Source organism: Melospiza melodia, chromosome 2 (genome assembly GCF_035770615.1).
Source record: "Melospiza melodia melodia isolate bMelMel2 chromosome 2, bMelMel2.pri, whole genome shotgun sequence".
In the NCBI taxonomy this organism is placed as follows: domain Eukaryota; kingdom Metazoa; phylum Chordata; class Aves; order Passeriformes; family Passerellidae; genus Melospiza; species Melospiza melodia.
Genome location: NC_086195.1, coordinates 143,249,077 through 143,265,537, shown reverse-complemented (window position 1 = coordinate 143,265,537; position 16,461 = coordinate 143,249,077). Strand labels below are relative to the sequence as shown.

The 16,461-nt window shown below is 50.0% G+C and overlaps 1 protein-coding gene across 3 annotated transcripts in view; it reads right to left on the bottom strand.

Annotated features, from left to right (window-relative positions):
* TIAM1 (TIAM Rac1 associated GEF 1) overlaps window positions 1–16,461 on the bottom strand; it is a 142,474-nt gene that overhangs the window by 46,056 nt on the left and 79,957 nt on the right. For all 3 annotated transcript variants that reach the window (XM_063150258.1, XM_063150255.1, XM_063150256.1), the window contains 5 exons: window positions 11,748–12,198; window positions 9,801–9,973; window positions 6,692–6,916; window positions 3,574–3,759; window positions 1,196–1,342 (listed from right to left, as the gene is read on the bottom strand). In XM_063150258.1, the coding sequence (XP_063006328.1) occupies window positions 1,196–1,342; window positions 3,574–3,759; window positions 6,692–6,916; window positions 9,801–9,973; window positions 11,748–12,198 (1,182 nt within the window). The remainder of the gene's footprint in view (window positions 1–1,195; window positions 1,343–3,573; window positions 3,760–6,691; window positions 6,917–9,800; window positions 9,974–11,747; window positions 12,199–16,461) is intronic.

Sequence of the window (16,461 nt, the reverse complement as noted above, 5' to 3'; positions counted from 1 at the left end):
TCCAACAGGCAAGACTTTGCACAAGCAAGGGACATGTGTTCAGGCACTCCATTCAGGCACTCTGCTGCTTCCTCAAAACTTGACACTTTTTACAACTCTCTGCACAATGGATTTCCTTTAACCTGGAACAGAATCCCTCCCCATGCCTGAGCTGTGGAGGAGTGAGGGGGGCAGGAGCAGGGGAGGCAGCGTGAAGAATGCAATTATCTCCACTGAAAGGAAAAACAAAAGGAGGGGAGCTCAGGGGGATGAAAAAACAGGTCTGAAAACACAGCACAGGCAGGATCCCAGCTCAGGAGAAGGGATTTGGGGCAAGTAAATACAAAGCAACGGGGATGCTGCAGCATCAGCACAAGGAACTGGGAATGTGCTCTTGGAGCTGCATCCCAGCCAAGCCCTGGGCTTTTGCTCAGCCTCTAAATACATCAGGTGAACTTCCAGTGTCTCATCATCCTCTGCTGAACAAAACAGCCACTGCTGCTTGCAGAGACAGCACCAGAAATCACAGGGCACAGAGCAGTGTGTGGCCCCAGCCTTTCTCCCCACAAGAAGTGAGGGAAGAGAAGAAAGGCAGAGCCTACATTTCCTGCAATTAGGTGAGGTGTGGCTCTCAAAAAGTGAAAGCTGTAATTAGGAATGTTTGCAAAGAATAACAGAGAAGCACCTTCCTACCACACTGGAGCACGTTTTCTACAGAAAGATCTGGGCAGTGACTGGGTGGAAACTGCACAACTTCTGCTTTTTTATAAATCTGAACCAAAACAGGGAGTGTCCCAACTAAATGCAAAGCTCCTTGTCACTTGAGGAAGTTTTCACCAAACTCAGCTACATTTAAATCATTGTACCAACTCCTCATTTTAAATTAAAAATAACCAAACAAGTCTGGATTGTTTTGGGGTTCTCCCTCCAAAGCTGTGTCTGTTTTACACTGCTGCTTTGTTGCTCCTGAGATTAGGGAGGGTGCCTGCAGGAAAAGCAGAAGGAGCAGAAATGCAACAACATAATCCAGCTGAAGAAAAGGACCAATTCCAGCCCTTTGGTAGGAGCTGCTGTGCCCTGATGTGCAGCTGCAGCCCCTGATTTTGGACGGGATGAGGAACACCATGACTGTGCCAGCGACTCTTTGCGAGAGCTGCGTTCTGCCCACCAACAAACCACCCCTGCAATAACAGCACCCCAAACTCCCACCTCTTACCTGGTTAATGCTGGGCCTCCCCTGCTTCTTCTTGGAGGTAGTGTCCAGCCCCCAGAGAGAAGAAAACCTGCTCCTCCTCTTGCTGGCAGACCTGGACATGGCCTGTGTCCTTCTCCTCACTCCCGACTCCCCCGTGCGAGCCGCCACCTGTCAATGCCACACGGCTTCAGCACCCCAGCACAAACCCCCCAAACTGGGGGGTCTGGGGGGGAAAAAGGGCAAATCCTATGGCAACACAGAGTTTTCACTGCTGGGACAGTGGGGACGCTGCCAGGCTGCTGCCTTCTCACTGCGAATTAACTCACTTCTGCCAGCATCCAACACCAAATATTGAAATGGACAGTGCACACCACCTAATCAACATTGAGCAAAACCTCAGCACCAGGGAAGGGTTTGGGCTTTTTTCTTTTCTTTTTTTTTTTTCCTAGCAAGGTTTCAAAGGTGGACATGTGAAACCTGAGATTTCCAAACTTATCAGTTGCTTCCCAAAAACCCCATCTTCCTCTTTGCTCCTTCCTGTGGAAACACTCTGGGCATGCTGGTGCTGACTCAGAGGTGCAGCAAGGCCAGATAAAGGCTTGCAGGGAGCTCATGGCATTTCAGCCTGCACTTCCTTAAAGATAAGTGACATCTGAAGGACTGAGCAAGGCACAGGAAAGGGAAAAGGGATCTGAAATGACCCTTCCCATCAGAGCAGTGTCAGCTGCCCTACAGCAAAATGCCCTGTGGCAACAAGAGACACTGCCTTGACTGAGCCCAGCTATCTGGGGAGCTCTGGAGATGAGTGGGACATCACTCAGAGATGAACAGTTCAGGCCCAATAAACAGTCTGTCTAATCAGATTTCCCAGGTGGTGGTGGCCTGAGGAGAGGAGCTCCTCTCCTGCCAAAAAGGGAGCGGTAGGGAGGGGCAGGAGGCACAGACAGACAGACAGACAGACCCACCCTGCTGACTGCACCTCCTGGAACACCTCAGTGCTGCATTCCCACAGCCCAGAGCAGCAGAGTGGCCCTGGGAACAGCCAGGGATGTCCCCAGCTGAGGAACTGGCTGGGTGCAGCACATCCAGAACTGCAGCGGGAGGGACAGAGGCTGGCTGCTGCACCAGGGAACCCTGTGAGCAATCAGGGCTCTCCTTGGGAACTGGGGGGAAATCCAGGAACAGGAGAACTTGAGCACCACAGCAACACCTCCATTTCCACACTGAGAGGCTCCCCAGCTGCGCCTGGGACATTTACACAGAGCCACATGGGGTAACTCAGCACATCTTGGATGAATGTACTGGGACACCTTCAGGAGACCAGGGTCATGGAGTCACAGAATCATTTGGGGTGGAGGGGACCTTAAAGCCATCCCCTCCTATTCCACCCCTTCCACTATCCCAGGCTGCTCCAAGCCCTGTCCACCCTGGCCTGGGACACTTCCAGGGATCCAGGGGCAGCCACAGCTTCCCTGGGTAAATTCCCTTCCTGAAACTTGAGTTAGGGCTCCTCACATGAGGCTGCACTTCCCCACGTTCCTGGGGGCAAAGGAGGACATGAGAGTTTGCTGAGAGGAGAAGAAAACACGTGTCTCTTCCAACACAACATTTTTCCCAACATATTTTTTCCCTTGGCTCTCCAGAGACACCAGCATGAAGAGGCAGACTGTTTTTCAGGCTAGAGCTCAGTGCTTTGCTTGATGTGAAAAAAAAAAAAAAAGCATAAATGCAAATTACAGCCCGCCACTTAAAAAATATAATAAATCCAGCAGCAATTAGCAGTATGATGACGCTAATCTTTTCATATAGGAAAGAATAAAAACGCCCCTGACTGAATTGCAGCTCTGCATTCAACTGCAGGCTACAGCTGACATCTACAAGACAACAGTGGAGCTCAGCTATTTCTGTGAACCTCCAGGAGTCCAAGCCGAGACTACAAGAACTTGACTCAAATTCATTTTGCAAAACATTTCCCTCTACATTTAAGAGCTGGGCTGTTGCAGTATTTAAATTTAAACAACCATTATTTGCCACACCACAGGGAGCACATTTCCCTTCCCTTGTGGAGCACCAGGTGTGGATGACCAGAGTATTGGAATAATTGCTTGGAATAAAGTCAGACAGCCCAAGAAGGTCTCAGCCAGCATGTGCTGAGGGTCTCAGAATGGCTCCCACTGACTTAATGGGATGTGTCCATATGGGATGGCTCCCACTGACTTCAGGGGATGTGTGGATCACACCCAAATCTGGGGACACTTGAGATGACCAGGAAGACACTCGAGATGACCAGGAAGATCTGTTTCTGGTGGAAATTCCAAATGACACCTCTAGGACAGAGACGGCTCTCCCCCAGCCGCTCCTGCGGCCCAGCCCAGCCCATGCCAGCCCTGCCCACTCACCAGGGCGTGGAAGGAGGACACGGAGAAGATGCCCAGGCGGCCCATGGCCACCTTGGTGGGGCGGCTGGCGAAGGCCAGCAGGCGCTTGGGGTTGGGCAGCTCCCCGCCCTGCAGGCTGGCCAGGTAGCAGCGGTACCGGAACAGGTCCATCTGGAACTGCTCCAGGTTCTGCTCCCACACGAAGATCTGCCGGGGGACAGAAAGGGACAGAGCCTGGTCAATGCCTTGGGAAAACCCACAGGGGCACACTCGCACAATCTCTGCTGGGCAGAGGGACTCTCAGATATGTACAAGCCTCTTTTCCCAGCCCAGCACTCAAAGAAGGAGTCAGAGTTCTTCTGTTCTCATTCTCAAGGTTGTTTATTGCTTCTTATCCATAAAATTCTTTCTCCAACCTGCTGAGGTCTGTCTAGCAGGTCAGACAGAGGAATACTGCCCACTTCAGAGGTGGTGTTATCTTTTTATACTAAAAACTACATGTCCATTAGTTACCATAACTTCCCAAAACCTATCACCTCTGTTAGACCGTGAGTTTCTACTCTAAACCAATCCAACAGTGCCCTATTTACAATAACTTCCCAATACCTATCAAAAGTAAATTTCTACTCCAAACCCAACTAAAAGTGCCCTATTTACAACAACTGCCCAATATCTATGTCAGACAGTGAGTTTCTACTCTAAACCAGTCCAAAAGTGCCAACATCACCCAGAAGATGGAGGCTAGGAACAAGAAGGAAAAAGGACAAGGCACGCCCAAATTCCTCCATCTTGGGACCCTGAGCTCCCATTCTAAACACCACAAAAATCTATTTTTCACCCCTGTGACAAACTAACTATTATTCTACTTAAACTTTCTTGACTTGTAATTCTTCATATAAAGGTTGGTAATTGTTTTTTCCAAGGGCTAAATCAAAGGCAGGGGGTCAAGGGCAGCCAGAGGAATTTCCTGGGTTCCACCAACACACCTGTCACTATGATATTTTCTGAAAAATCCCTCTGTTAATATTTTTTCTTCTGAGAAGCTTCAGAAAAGAAATGTAAACAATAATTATTTGATTGCTTTGGAGATTGTTTACTAACAGGTGTACCTTTAATTAGTTTTATGTGCATTGTGTTAACTTAATGACTAATTTTAGTTTAGTTGTGCTGGGATTCTTGTCAGTCACGGGTTTTTATTATTCATTCTTTTCTAGCCTTTTAATATATCTTTTCTCTATTCTTTTTAGTATAGTTTTAGTATAGCAATATAATATAATATCATATCATATCATATATCAGCCTTCTAAGAACATGAGGTCAAATTCTCATCTCTCACGTCGTCCTAGAAACCCTCACAGCACCACACTCACCCTTTTCACCAGGGCTGATCTCACCCAACAAACCCTGAGTGCTGATTTTCCCACATTCCCCTGCCCTCCCAACCCCCCAAAGGATGCAAACAGTTAAAGAGTTTTGATTAGATGGAAAACAACTTTCTACATTCGTGGCAAAAGTCTCCTCCTGGGACAACTGCTCCTTTGATACAATGCTAATTAACAGGATTAAATTTTCATTTTTAATTTTCTTTGTATTTCCAGGATTCTCTGCTCAGCAGTCCCTTAAGAGGCTTCTTTCACGCATCAAGAGCATCTGAAGAATCAGAAGAGCAAAGCCCACCAAACTCCAGGCACAGGGCAACCCAAATCAGCAGCCACAGCAGCAGCTTTGCTGTGAGCAACAACAGAGCTTGAAAAAGTGCCATACACTGGGGATAATTAATCTGATCAGCAGAAGAGTGCTGCAATCAGCCTATGGAAGGACTTATTTAAATAATTCAAATGGCTTATAGGAAACAGTTTCAAAGCATCCAAACTCAGTTACATAAAGAGAGAGACTGCTCTGCCCTCTCACTGTGACTGACAGCTTTGAGTAGGGTTCTTTACCATCTCCTTCCTCTTTCTCCCCTATTTCCCCTTCCCACAGGCTTCCAGGGGGTACAAATCCCTTTAGCTCAGCCCCAGCCACTTCCCCCTATGCTCTGCATTACAGACACACTTGGCAGCCGTGGCAGGAGAGCTCCAAATGAGGGAAGCAGCAGCCATATGTCAAATTTCCCAAAATAAGGTGCTGCTGCAGCAGTGTGGGAGACATCTGCTCGAGGCTCTCTGCTTCTGAAAGGCAGCCAGCCACGCTGCCCACTTGAAGGCAGCAGGGGAGGGCCCAGGGATGCAGCCACAAGGTCAGGGCAGGCCCTTGTGACAGCACAATCAGGCATGGCTTCGTCAGCCCAGCTGCCAGCAGCAGCGTTTGCTGGTGTGTGAACAGCTGTTCCCCAAAGCATCCCCCAGCCATGGCCTGGCAGCCTCCTGCTATCCAAATCTCCTGGAGGCCAGCAGACAGCCCATGCTGGACCTTAGTGAAGCAATGGTGCAGCTAAGGCAGCAGCACAGCTCTCCAGGGAGCTCCCATCAACCTCTACAAGGCCTTAAACCCACGCTAGGGACTTTTTATCGGAATTCAGGACATCCCTCTGGATATCCTGGATTGCTCAAACCCCTGCCAGGGGGGCTCAGAAACCTTGGCACAGAGCCCAAGACACCTGTGACTTTGATTTTGACCCATGGAAAAAATTACCAACCTTATATGAGGATCTGCAAGCCACAAAAGTCCAAGTAGAACAATAATTAGTTGGTCATGGCGTGAAAAACAGATTTTTGGGGTTTTTAGAATGGGGGTTCAGGAGGCAAGATGGAGGAATCTGGGCACGTCCAGCCTTTCTCCTCCTTCTTGGCCTCCATCTTCTGCTGTGATGTTGGCACTTTTGGATTGGTTTAGAGTAGAAGCTCACTGTCTAACATAGGTGATAGGTATTGGGAAGTTATGGTAAATAATGTACACATGGATTTTAGTATAAAAAGATAACGCTGCCCTGGGGGCAGGCAGTGTGCCTCTGTCTGACCTGCTGAACGGACCTCAGCAGGCCAGAGAAAGAATTTTATAGAAAAGATACAATAAACAACCTTGAGAATGAGAATAGAAGAGTTCTGACTCCTTCCACCACCAGGCTGGGAAAAGAGACTGCCCAACACATCTCGGTGTTGCTGTGACCAGCAGAATCCCCGAGAACTTCTGAGTTCACCTGATCCAGTATGGTCTTCTTCTTCTTGGAGTCTGTGACGGAGGACAGCTGCATTTCCCCCATCTTCTTCATCTTCTCGTCCATGTCGATCTTCTGCTCGAGCTTCTTGATCTCGGTCTTGAGCAGCTTGAGGGTGTCCTCCTTGTGGTGCTGCCGCGCCACGGCGGTGGCGCAGGCCGAGTGGATGGCCGTGATCCAGTTCTCCAGCTCCGTCTGGCTGCACGTCTGCCCGAGGGGGGAAAGGGAAAGAGCTCAGCACCCTCCTCCAGACTGATGGAACTGATGGCAGATTAGCACATGCAACTCCAAGTAGGTTCCTCTGCCTTTGATCTCCAGATTCAAAGCCTTAAATCCACTTATGTACACCCATCACCCCATTTTTAACTCTTGGAATTACACCTCTATCTGTGCTTTGCAGCTGGGGGGGCTTCCCAGCAAGGTCTCAGCAATCACCTCCCTGGCCATCATTTCTAGCTTGGCGTTTAGCCATGGATCTAGACTCCAGCTCCTAAGGCAGGGAATGCACCACGGCTGTGCCCTTCCCAGGATGGAGAGCTTTTCTGCCGTGCAGCAGTTAACAATAAATTAATGGCACAAAATGTGACCATGAGAAGTATGAGTAGCTTTATGGTGGTGCACAGACAAACAGCTTTTTGTTTCTGAAGGTCTTAAAGCACTCTGAAGACACCCCTGTTACCATTAAAGGCAGGCTCATCCTCATTTCCACAGCTCTGGCACTGTCCCTTCCCAAGCATGGACATGGCAGTTTGGGAAAAGGGAACATTTCTCCTTGCTGGAAGTGTCCAAGACCAGGCTGGACAGGCCTTGGAACAACCCGGAAGAGTGGAAGGAGTTCCAAGCCATGGCAAGGCATGGAACTGGATAATCTTTAATGTCTCTTCCAGCCCAAACTACTCTATGAGACAGCAGGCTGGAACATGAGACACCAGTACTTCTTTCTGGAAGAGAACTATTCTGATTAGAGCCTTTTGACACACAAAGAAAAATCTTTCCAGATTCTTCTTTCCAGATCTTCAAAATAAGAAGTCAATCTAAGGCCTTTTCCTAAACTCCATTCCTTTTTACAGCAGGTCATGAAACAAAGTCTTTGTGTGAGTGTCAGCCTGTGGCAATAATCCCACTGGTATTTGGCTGGAAAAGCAGCAAGGTGCCAAACCACCTTGTTCTAATTAAACCTTCTGATGATGGCTCATCTATTAATAGACAGCCCAGCATGACTTCTCCATTTGCTGGGGAAGATGAGGAAGGTCATCCTCGCTGAGGTGACACAGCCAAGGATGAAGCTAAGGAGAGCTTCCCCGAGAGGCCCAGCTGGGCCTCACACTGGTACTCCCAAACTTCGGTGGCACAGGGGTGTCCCACAACGACACCACTTTTCTCACTCAGGCTGTAAGCCCCAAGCAGAAGCAGGATCTGCTGCAAAAGCACAGACAGCCAAGGGCCATTGCTCTGAGGGCATTCCCTTCTCCCCTGCTTCCCTGGCAGAAAGGACACATCACAGAACATTTCTGGCAATAGAAATGACTGAATTTTGCTTGAAAAGGCTCAGTTTTGCTTCTTCCCTACACAAAAACCTACCTGTGGCACAATGACACTGGGCTCTGGGGGAAAAAGCTTTGGGGTGAGTCTGGGAGCCCACAAGAAAAACACAGAGGGATTCTTTGTAAGGATATGGAGGGCCAGGACACAGGGAATGGCTTCCCACTGCCAGAGGGATATTGAGAAGGAATTCCTCCCTGTGAGGGTGTGAGGCCCTGGCACAGGGTGTGCCTGGATCCCTGGCAGTGCCCAGGGCCAGGCTGGACACTGGGGCTTGGAGCAGCCCGGGACAGTGGGAGGTGTCCTTGCCCATGGGAGGGGGTGGAACAAGGTGATCTTTAAGATCCCCTCTGACCCAGGCCATTCTGTGGCTCTGGGATTCCCTCTCACCTGGAGGAAGGTCTCCAGGTGCCAAAATACTCATCCCCTTCCCAGGGAAAACGTGAAGGAGAGAGGGGCAGGGCAGTACTACAGAAGGAAAAATCCCATTGAGGGGGTAAGGGAAGTTAGCCCACAAAAAAAGATGGGTTTTTTCAGTCAGACACTCAGTCCCTCCAAGAATCAGAAGGGCTTTTCTTTTTGCACCAGTTTGAGAATGCAGCCCTTTGCAAAGACAGCTGCAAGGCCCTACAACACTGTATAAATTCAGTTTCTTGCTCTGGAATACAAGGGAGTGATGAAGTGGGGACACATCCTACCCCAGAGTAGCTTCTGGCTTAAGAAGGCAAGAAACTCCATTGTCACTGGAAAGAGAAATAAAGGGATTCCTCCAGTGAAGAAAACTGAATCACAAGTGAGGAAATGCCCCCACCTCAGCACGTGCTGCCAACTGCAAATAACAGAATGTCACACCCTGCTTAGTGCCAGCCTGACATAAGAAAGGGGATGACAACCTAAACATCACTCAGGGAAGCAGTGGCTACCAAATGACAGAAATCTCTTCAAGTGAAACACATCAACTAATCTATGGTCTTTGATGTAAACCCTGGGATTTTTTTCTTTAAAGTACCTAGTGAAACGGAGACATTTCTATTTCCTGATTAAAGAACCAAAGCCTGCACTTCCAGTGTCCTCTGGGGCAGCAGCAAGGTGTGTGAACAAGGGCCAGCTGGATTCTGCACCCCTCTGGGAGAGCATCTGCAGATCCAGACATCCCCTTGCACTTCCAGCTGCTCCTGCTCTTGTCAGCCCCTCGAGCACTCTCCCCTGACACAGAGTGGCACAGCACTTGTAGTGCCCAGCTGGGTGTCCTGTGGGGTCACTGCCTTGGTCTGTGTGCTCTAAGCATGCTGCCCAAGCTGTTTTTACAGGGGTGCAAGAGCATTTCTCCATTCTTTGCTCCAGCCATCTGCACAAGGAGGGTCCAGCCAGTTATTAAAAAAGCAGATTTGACACTGATCACATTCAGCTCATGACCCTCCTCTAGTGCTGCCAAAGGAAAACCCCAAACCTCCTGCAGTGTTTGGTTTTTCAGGATTTTCCACCCCTCTCACCCAGAGCTAGATGCCCTCCTTGCTGGGAAGCACAAAAAACCTTTGCAGAAGCCAACCTGGAAGAGGAAAGCGTCGCCAAGGGAGTTGCTGAGGCAGAAGACAAAGTCCTTTTTGGGGTGCTCAGGCACGGCCTGCACGATGCTGTTCTCCACCCAGACCGCGTGCTTGGGGATGCTGTTGTGGTCGATGCCAGACCTGCCGTCCGTCTCGTAGAAGAACAGCGTGCAGCCTGCAGGAGACAGCGAGCAGCAGCTTCAAATGTTCTGCTGGGTTCAGTGCCAGGCAGGCACACCAGGAGCTGCAGGGCACAGTGAGCCCTGACCCCAGGCTGCTTTGTTCACCCTGAGCTTAGTTCTCCCCAGGGTTGCCAAAACACAAAGTCGCAGGCAGTAAAACACATTCCCAGATGAGAAATAGTGTAAGAAATCACAAATCTGGGGCTGTCCATGGTCACCCCATCACACAGGGGTGAGATGCTGGTCCCCTGAGGGTGACAGCCAGCTGTGAGCCAGCCCTGGGAGCAGACAGACCCCCGGGCATGGCCCAGCCTCACCTCTGCAGCTGCAGTCCCCCCAAGGCAAAGACCAAGCCATTTAATTACTGCATGCAGACAGGAACTGGAATTAAAATGGGCTGGGATGAGCTGTGCTTGCTGAAAGACTGATGGACAAAAAAAATATTAGCTGGGGCCAGCAAACAACCTGCTCGGTGTTACAAAATAATCTGTACGATCCTCCCGGGGAAGGAAAACAAAGTGCAGAGCAAGCGTGCAATTTGGGAGATTCCAAAAAGAAAGGGATCTCCTCCTCTCCCACCTTCCCACACCATCTCCAGCTGCTTACAGGCTGGCACACAGCTGCTGTGTCACTGGAAAGGGATGCTCTGGTCACTGGAAAGAGAAAGGGGTGCTCCAGCTTCCCAGAAAACAATTTGCAGCCAAACAATGGCTGCTGTTGACTTCAAAGCCCCGGTTAAACACTGCCAGTATCGAGGCACAGCAATCCGAGGAGTTAACACTCCACTTGAGCCAAAGCACTTCAAAACAACAGCACTCCCTGCTCATCCTTCCCCTTTCTTCTCCCAGATGGCCCTTTGTTTGCAGCCCTTCACAGCAAGACCTTCCTGCCCCCTCCCAGGAGATCAGGGCTGCCCTCACCTCCCTCCTCCTCTCCCCCTCCCCAGCTCTCCAGCAACCCCAAGGAAGAGCTGGCTCCAAACTTTGCTCTTGGCTTTAAAATAGCGCTGCAAATTAAAAATAAACATAAAATAAAAATAAATAAAAGTGCTCCAGGAAGAGCTCTCTGTGGGGAGGGCAGGGTTTGACCACACTGAGGCTTCTGGGTGACCACACCTAGAGCAGGAGATATGGCTTTGGGCACAGCACAGGAGAGGAAGGCCAGTTCCAAAGCTCTGGTTTCCCATTTCCCTGCTGATGAAGCACATGGAGACGAGTTTATGAGTTTATGAGTTCCTGCAACAATCCAGAGAGAAGAGGGTCTGTGGCCCAGGCAGCTGAGGAGGGAGGAGGAACAGGCCTTCCCAGACATTTTCCCTGTGAAAGGCTGTGAGAAGCTGTGAGAAAGCTCAGAGAAAGACTGAAAACAGTTCTTAGCCAAACTTGCTGCACCTCTTGCTAGGAAAATGTGGAATGTGTTATGGAGATTGGTTTACCAAAGGGTGGTGGTGTTTTGGTTTGTTGATCAGTGAAGTCAAAGCTGTATTGGACAGGCTGGAATGGGTTATGGGTTCCTTAAGAATATAGTGTGAAGATAGCATAGAAGAACAAAGGAATGGTTCAGCCTTCTGCATCATGGAGTCAGTGCTAATTACATCTGTGTCACGGAGACGCCTGAGGAGACAAATGGTGCCCCCAACATGATGTATTTATCACCCCTTTATGGAGTTGCTCAACAACCCAGAGCACCCACCTGGGCACAGCCCTGCCCCTCTCAGTGACACCCAGAGCACCCACCCGGGCACACCCCTGCCCGCCATCCCCGTACCTTTCAGCGACACCCAGTAGTGCTTCCACTTCCTGCGCGTGGCCGACTCCACCTTCTTGTTCTTCTTGTGCACCAGGAAGTTTTTGACGGCCAGGGCCCCGGCCTTGCGCACGGTGCCCTGCGCGGCGCTCAGCAGGATGTCGGACTGCCCGGGCGAGCTGAGCGTGCCGCTGCTCTGCTCGTCGCTCAGCGCCGAGCCCGCCTCCTCCAGCTGCTCGCTGTTGGCCGTGCTCATCTCCAGCTCGCGGCGGAAGTTCTCGTAGACGCCCTGGCGCAGCCCGTCGCCGCCCGCCGAGCTGCTGCCGCTGTCGCTGCCCACGAAGGCGCGCCCGGCGGGCGGCGAGTAGCTGGCCGTGGTGGCGTTGGAGCGCCGCGACAGCAGCTCCGTGTCTGTGGCGGCGCCCTCGATGCCGCTGTCCGTGAACTCGCTGCCCTCGCCCGCGTTCACGTCCTGCGAGGGACAGAGACACACGGTGAGGGGACAGCTCAGCCAAGAGCCTGGGTGTGACCGTGTTCACAGGGGTCCGAGGATAAGGGAAGAGACGAGGATCTGACTCCATGTGTCAGAAGGCTTGATTTGTTATTTTATGATATATATTATATTGAAACTATACTAAAAGAATAGAAGAAAGGATTTCATCAGCAGGCCAGCTAAGAGTAGAAAAAGAAGGAATGAATAACAAAGGCTTGTGGCTTGGACAGAGAGTCTGAGCCAGCTGACTGTGATTGGCCATTAATTAGAAACAATCACAGATCTACCTGTTGCATTCCACAGCAGCAGCAGAAAAGCAGTGTTTACATTTTGTTCCTGAGGCCTCTCAGCTTCTCAAGAGGAAAAATCCTAAGGAAAGGATTTTTCAGAAAACGTCATGGCTACACCTGGGTGCACCATGGTTTTTCTCACCTCCATTTTTTCTGGCGATGGAAATCCCTTGTCTCCTCTTGTCCCTAAGGCAAACAACTGGAGGAAAAGGTGGCAAACAGGCACTGTACACCTCAGAGAGAAGGGTGAAGCTGCCTCATGCATTTCCCTCCAGCTTCACTGTGTTTTCAACATTTAACATCTCACAGCTCCAGGGCTGTACGCCAGTAAATATATAAGTTATTGTAATGGAGTTAATCGCTTTGTTAAAAACATATAAACTAAAAAACACACAATAAAAAAATCTTTTTCTCCTTAGACCCTAAGCACGCATGTATGTCACATCCAGCCTAACAATGACACCTGACTGCTGCAGGGAGCCCCTGCAGGTCCACACTTTGCCCTTGGGGCATCAAAGGCAAGATTCCTCCTTTCTGGAGACAAACAGCTGGAGGAAGAGGCATGGTATATTTCCAAAAGGTGGAGGCAGAGCTTCCAGCACAGGTTAGCAAAGACCAGTCCCACGTGCATCGCTCCAGGTGGTGCCTCCACAGCCTTGGCAATTTGGAATCTGAGATGCAGCATCATCTGTTTACATTAAGCCAAGTTAACAGTGCTAAAGGTTTTGCAAAGGGAGAACATATGGTAGCAAAAACTGGCAGCGTTGAGAAAAGCAGTGCCCAACCCACGCATTTTGAGGAGAAAACATTGATATTGTGCATTCACACCTACAGATGAAGATACATTTCAGACACCCCAAGGCCGACCTTTGAGAATTATGTAACCAAAAAGGCTCTGGTTGTTTTTTCCTTCCTGACAGGTTAATGTGGCTGAGATTACTTCTGTTCTCATCACAAACTGCAATGATGGGCCATGTGATATTCCCCACCAAATCCCACAGACCCTTCCTGGTCCCCAAGAACTCGCAGTGCAAGGATCAGAAGAGACAAGAATACAGCCAGTTTGAGCAAGACAGGAGAAAACCCCACTGAATTGGGGTTTTGAAGGCTGAGACTCAGCTGGGCCCTGCTACAAGGCTAGTCCCCCCAGGGGGATGCCCACCACCACCTCGGTATTTACAGGCATCTGTGGCAGATTTCAGAGGACAAACAAAGGCCAAGCTCCGTAAATATTTTAGGTATTTGGGCAAAGAGGATGCAAAGAAGCGAAAAATATGGCCAAAACCAACAGGAATTTCAACCTCTACCTCTCCTGCAAGAGCAGCTAGCTCTTGATTCACAAGTTAAAAAAAAATTTAAAAAGATGAGTTTCTGAGAAGAGGTAGCAGAATGGAGTATTTATTTTGAGAGAAAACAAGCTTCCAGATGTTGGTTCAAGCACCAGTTTTCTTTGTATCCCAGAGCAGCTCTGTGCAAACAAAGAAAGCCTCCAGCAGCTCTGTGTGAACCCATCCTCCTGCGGAGCAGGGAGAGCTGAGGGGCAGGGCAGGGCTGACTGAGTTTCCAGGCATTAATTTGCAATGGATGGGCCCGTTCTCTATAAACACCGCTCCCCAGGGGACACGTGGAGTCCAGCTGGAAGAACAAGCACTTCCTTCCCTGCTGAATGAGCGCAGCTCTGCTGGCCCAGCTGGTTACTGGATGCAGCCAGGCTGCTCTGGCCAGGCCAGGGCTGCTCTGCTGCTCCAGTGCGAATGAGCTGAGCAGGGTTCCTGGAAGCACAACCCTGTCCCCACCCAGAGCAGCTTCCACAGCCACACATCCATCCAGTGCACTTGGTTTTGGGAAGCCAGCTATCTTCACACTGACAGGCAACAGGTTTAGATGGGATTTTGGGAAGGGATTGTTTCCTGTGAGGGTGCCCAGAGCAGCTGTGGCTGCCCCTGGATCCCTGCAAGTGTCCAAGGCCAGGCTGGACAGAGCTTGCAGCAGCCTGGGACAATGGAAGGTGTCCCTGCCATGGCAGAGGTGGCACTGGATGAGCTTTAAAGTCTCTTCCGCCCAAATAATCCTATGATTCCATCATTCTATGCTCTACAAAAAGTATAGTTAGTTCCAAAATCTTAGCTAAGACAACTTAGCATATCTGATCCTCTATTTAAAATAAGTCGATTTAAGAAAACAACTACTAGAATAGACCACCATCTTGAGGGAGACAGGATTTGTAAGGCTACAGCCTATTCAGACGACCTTGGTGAGACATTGTTTAAACTGCCTCAGTTTCCCTGTCAATAAATGGGGCTTATACTCTGTAACTAATGTATGAGCATATCAGCTTATAAAAACAAGTAACTTACAAAAAAACCTCAGGGATGGAGCACTCAGAGTAAATACATCTGTTATACTTGCCCATAAGGTTAAACTGTAGCACAATTTGCAAAGATCTCCACGACCTTAACCACAACGCAAGTGACAGGCTGGACTCGAAAGAACTTTTCAGTGCAAGGCTACAGCCCTGCTCCCTGCACTGCCCTTTCCACTCCTCAACACCCCTTACCAAAGCCTTGTGGGCAGCAGAAGGGTCTGAGCAGACACAGGTGGGAGCAGAGATGCTCAGAGCTGCCAGCACTGCTCTGCTCTATGAAATGCGGTGTGGAGGGAGCCTTGAGAGGAGATCAGGGCTGGGCTTAGGAGGGGACCCCTGGCACGGCCCAAGGGCTTGGAGGAGCAGCACCATGGGTGTCCCTGAGGTGCCCAGGGGCTGTGGAAGGAGGCTGAGCACACAGTGCTGAAGGGAAACGGGAGGGAGAGGGGCCCAGGGCACAGAGATCAGCCCTGGAACCAGGACCACAGCCGGGCTGAATGGGGCCATTGTCACCACCACGGCCACGTGCCAGCAGCATCCCAGTGCAATGAGGTGGAATGAGTTATCACAGCCCCATCAAGTGCGGGGAGCAGCTCAACTGCTGAACCAAGCGGGTAAATAAAGTGCTGCTGCAAGCATTAGCTACCCACTTAAACACAGGCTTGTTTCTCCACATCAACACGGGGGTTCAGGCAAAACAAGCAAAACAAGGCAGTGGGGAATAGAGCTGTAATGCAGAAACTACATCAGGCTAATGTACCTGGTGCTGTAGCTCTGGCATATGCTCACATGTACTCATACCTCTGCATGTCTGCTGCAGCCATGGCTGGTAAATAATTCTAGCTGAATTTAAAAGATAAACAGAAAAAAACCTCTTTGCTTTAGGAAAAATGTCTACATCCAGCTAGCAAAAATCAGGGGAGGAGCTTTGGGACAGGTTCCAAATGTCCCCATGTTGAACATACCTGGTGCTGGCCTCTGCTGGAAGAAAGCACGGGATGGGACAAGCCTTGCCCAGCTCTGGCTCATGACTGGGCACACTCTGGGTGCCTGCAGGAGCTGCACTTCCACCACAGAAACTGTCACAGCCTGGGTGAATCACCTCCTCCTGCCCCACCAGCAGCACTGATTCATGGGCATTGGGGCTGCTTTAGTAGGAAAAATCTTACTTCCATAAATATAAGCTGTTCCTCATGGTTAAAACTCCTTTCTGAATGAAGCATTACATTAAGAGTCCAGCTGGGTGGGGGTTTTCCTGGGAAGGGGCTCCCTCCAAGCCAGTGTCTGTCCTTTGTTCCCTGTCCTGTTGAGCAAGAGAGCAATCAGTTGCTCACACTCAGCAAGAGGGATTGCACACAACCTGTCTGGCTGCTCCTGAGGCAAGCACCACGGAATACATTTCAAATGGGCCAGCAGCCTGATGGTTTGCATGCTTTTATCTGACTGCCGTCCCTTTGAAGCTCCTCTCTGGAGAAAGATTGGCCTGATAAGTGCTTTTCCCTTCTTTTCAGTACAGACTCTGCCATCATTTGATGGTCAAGGCATGGCTTGCTGCAAATCCAAATTGAATCCTTTCTCCACAGTCAC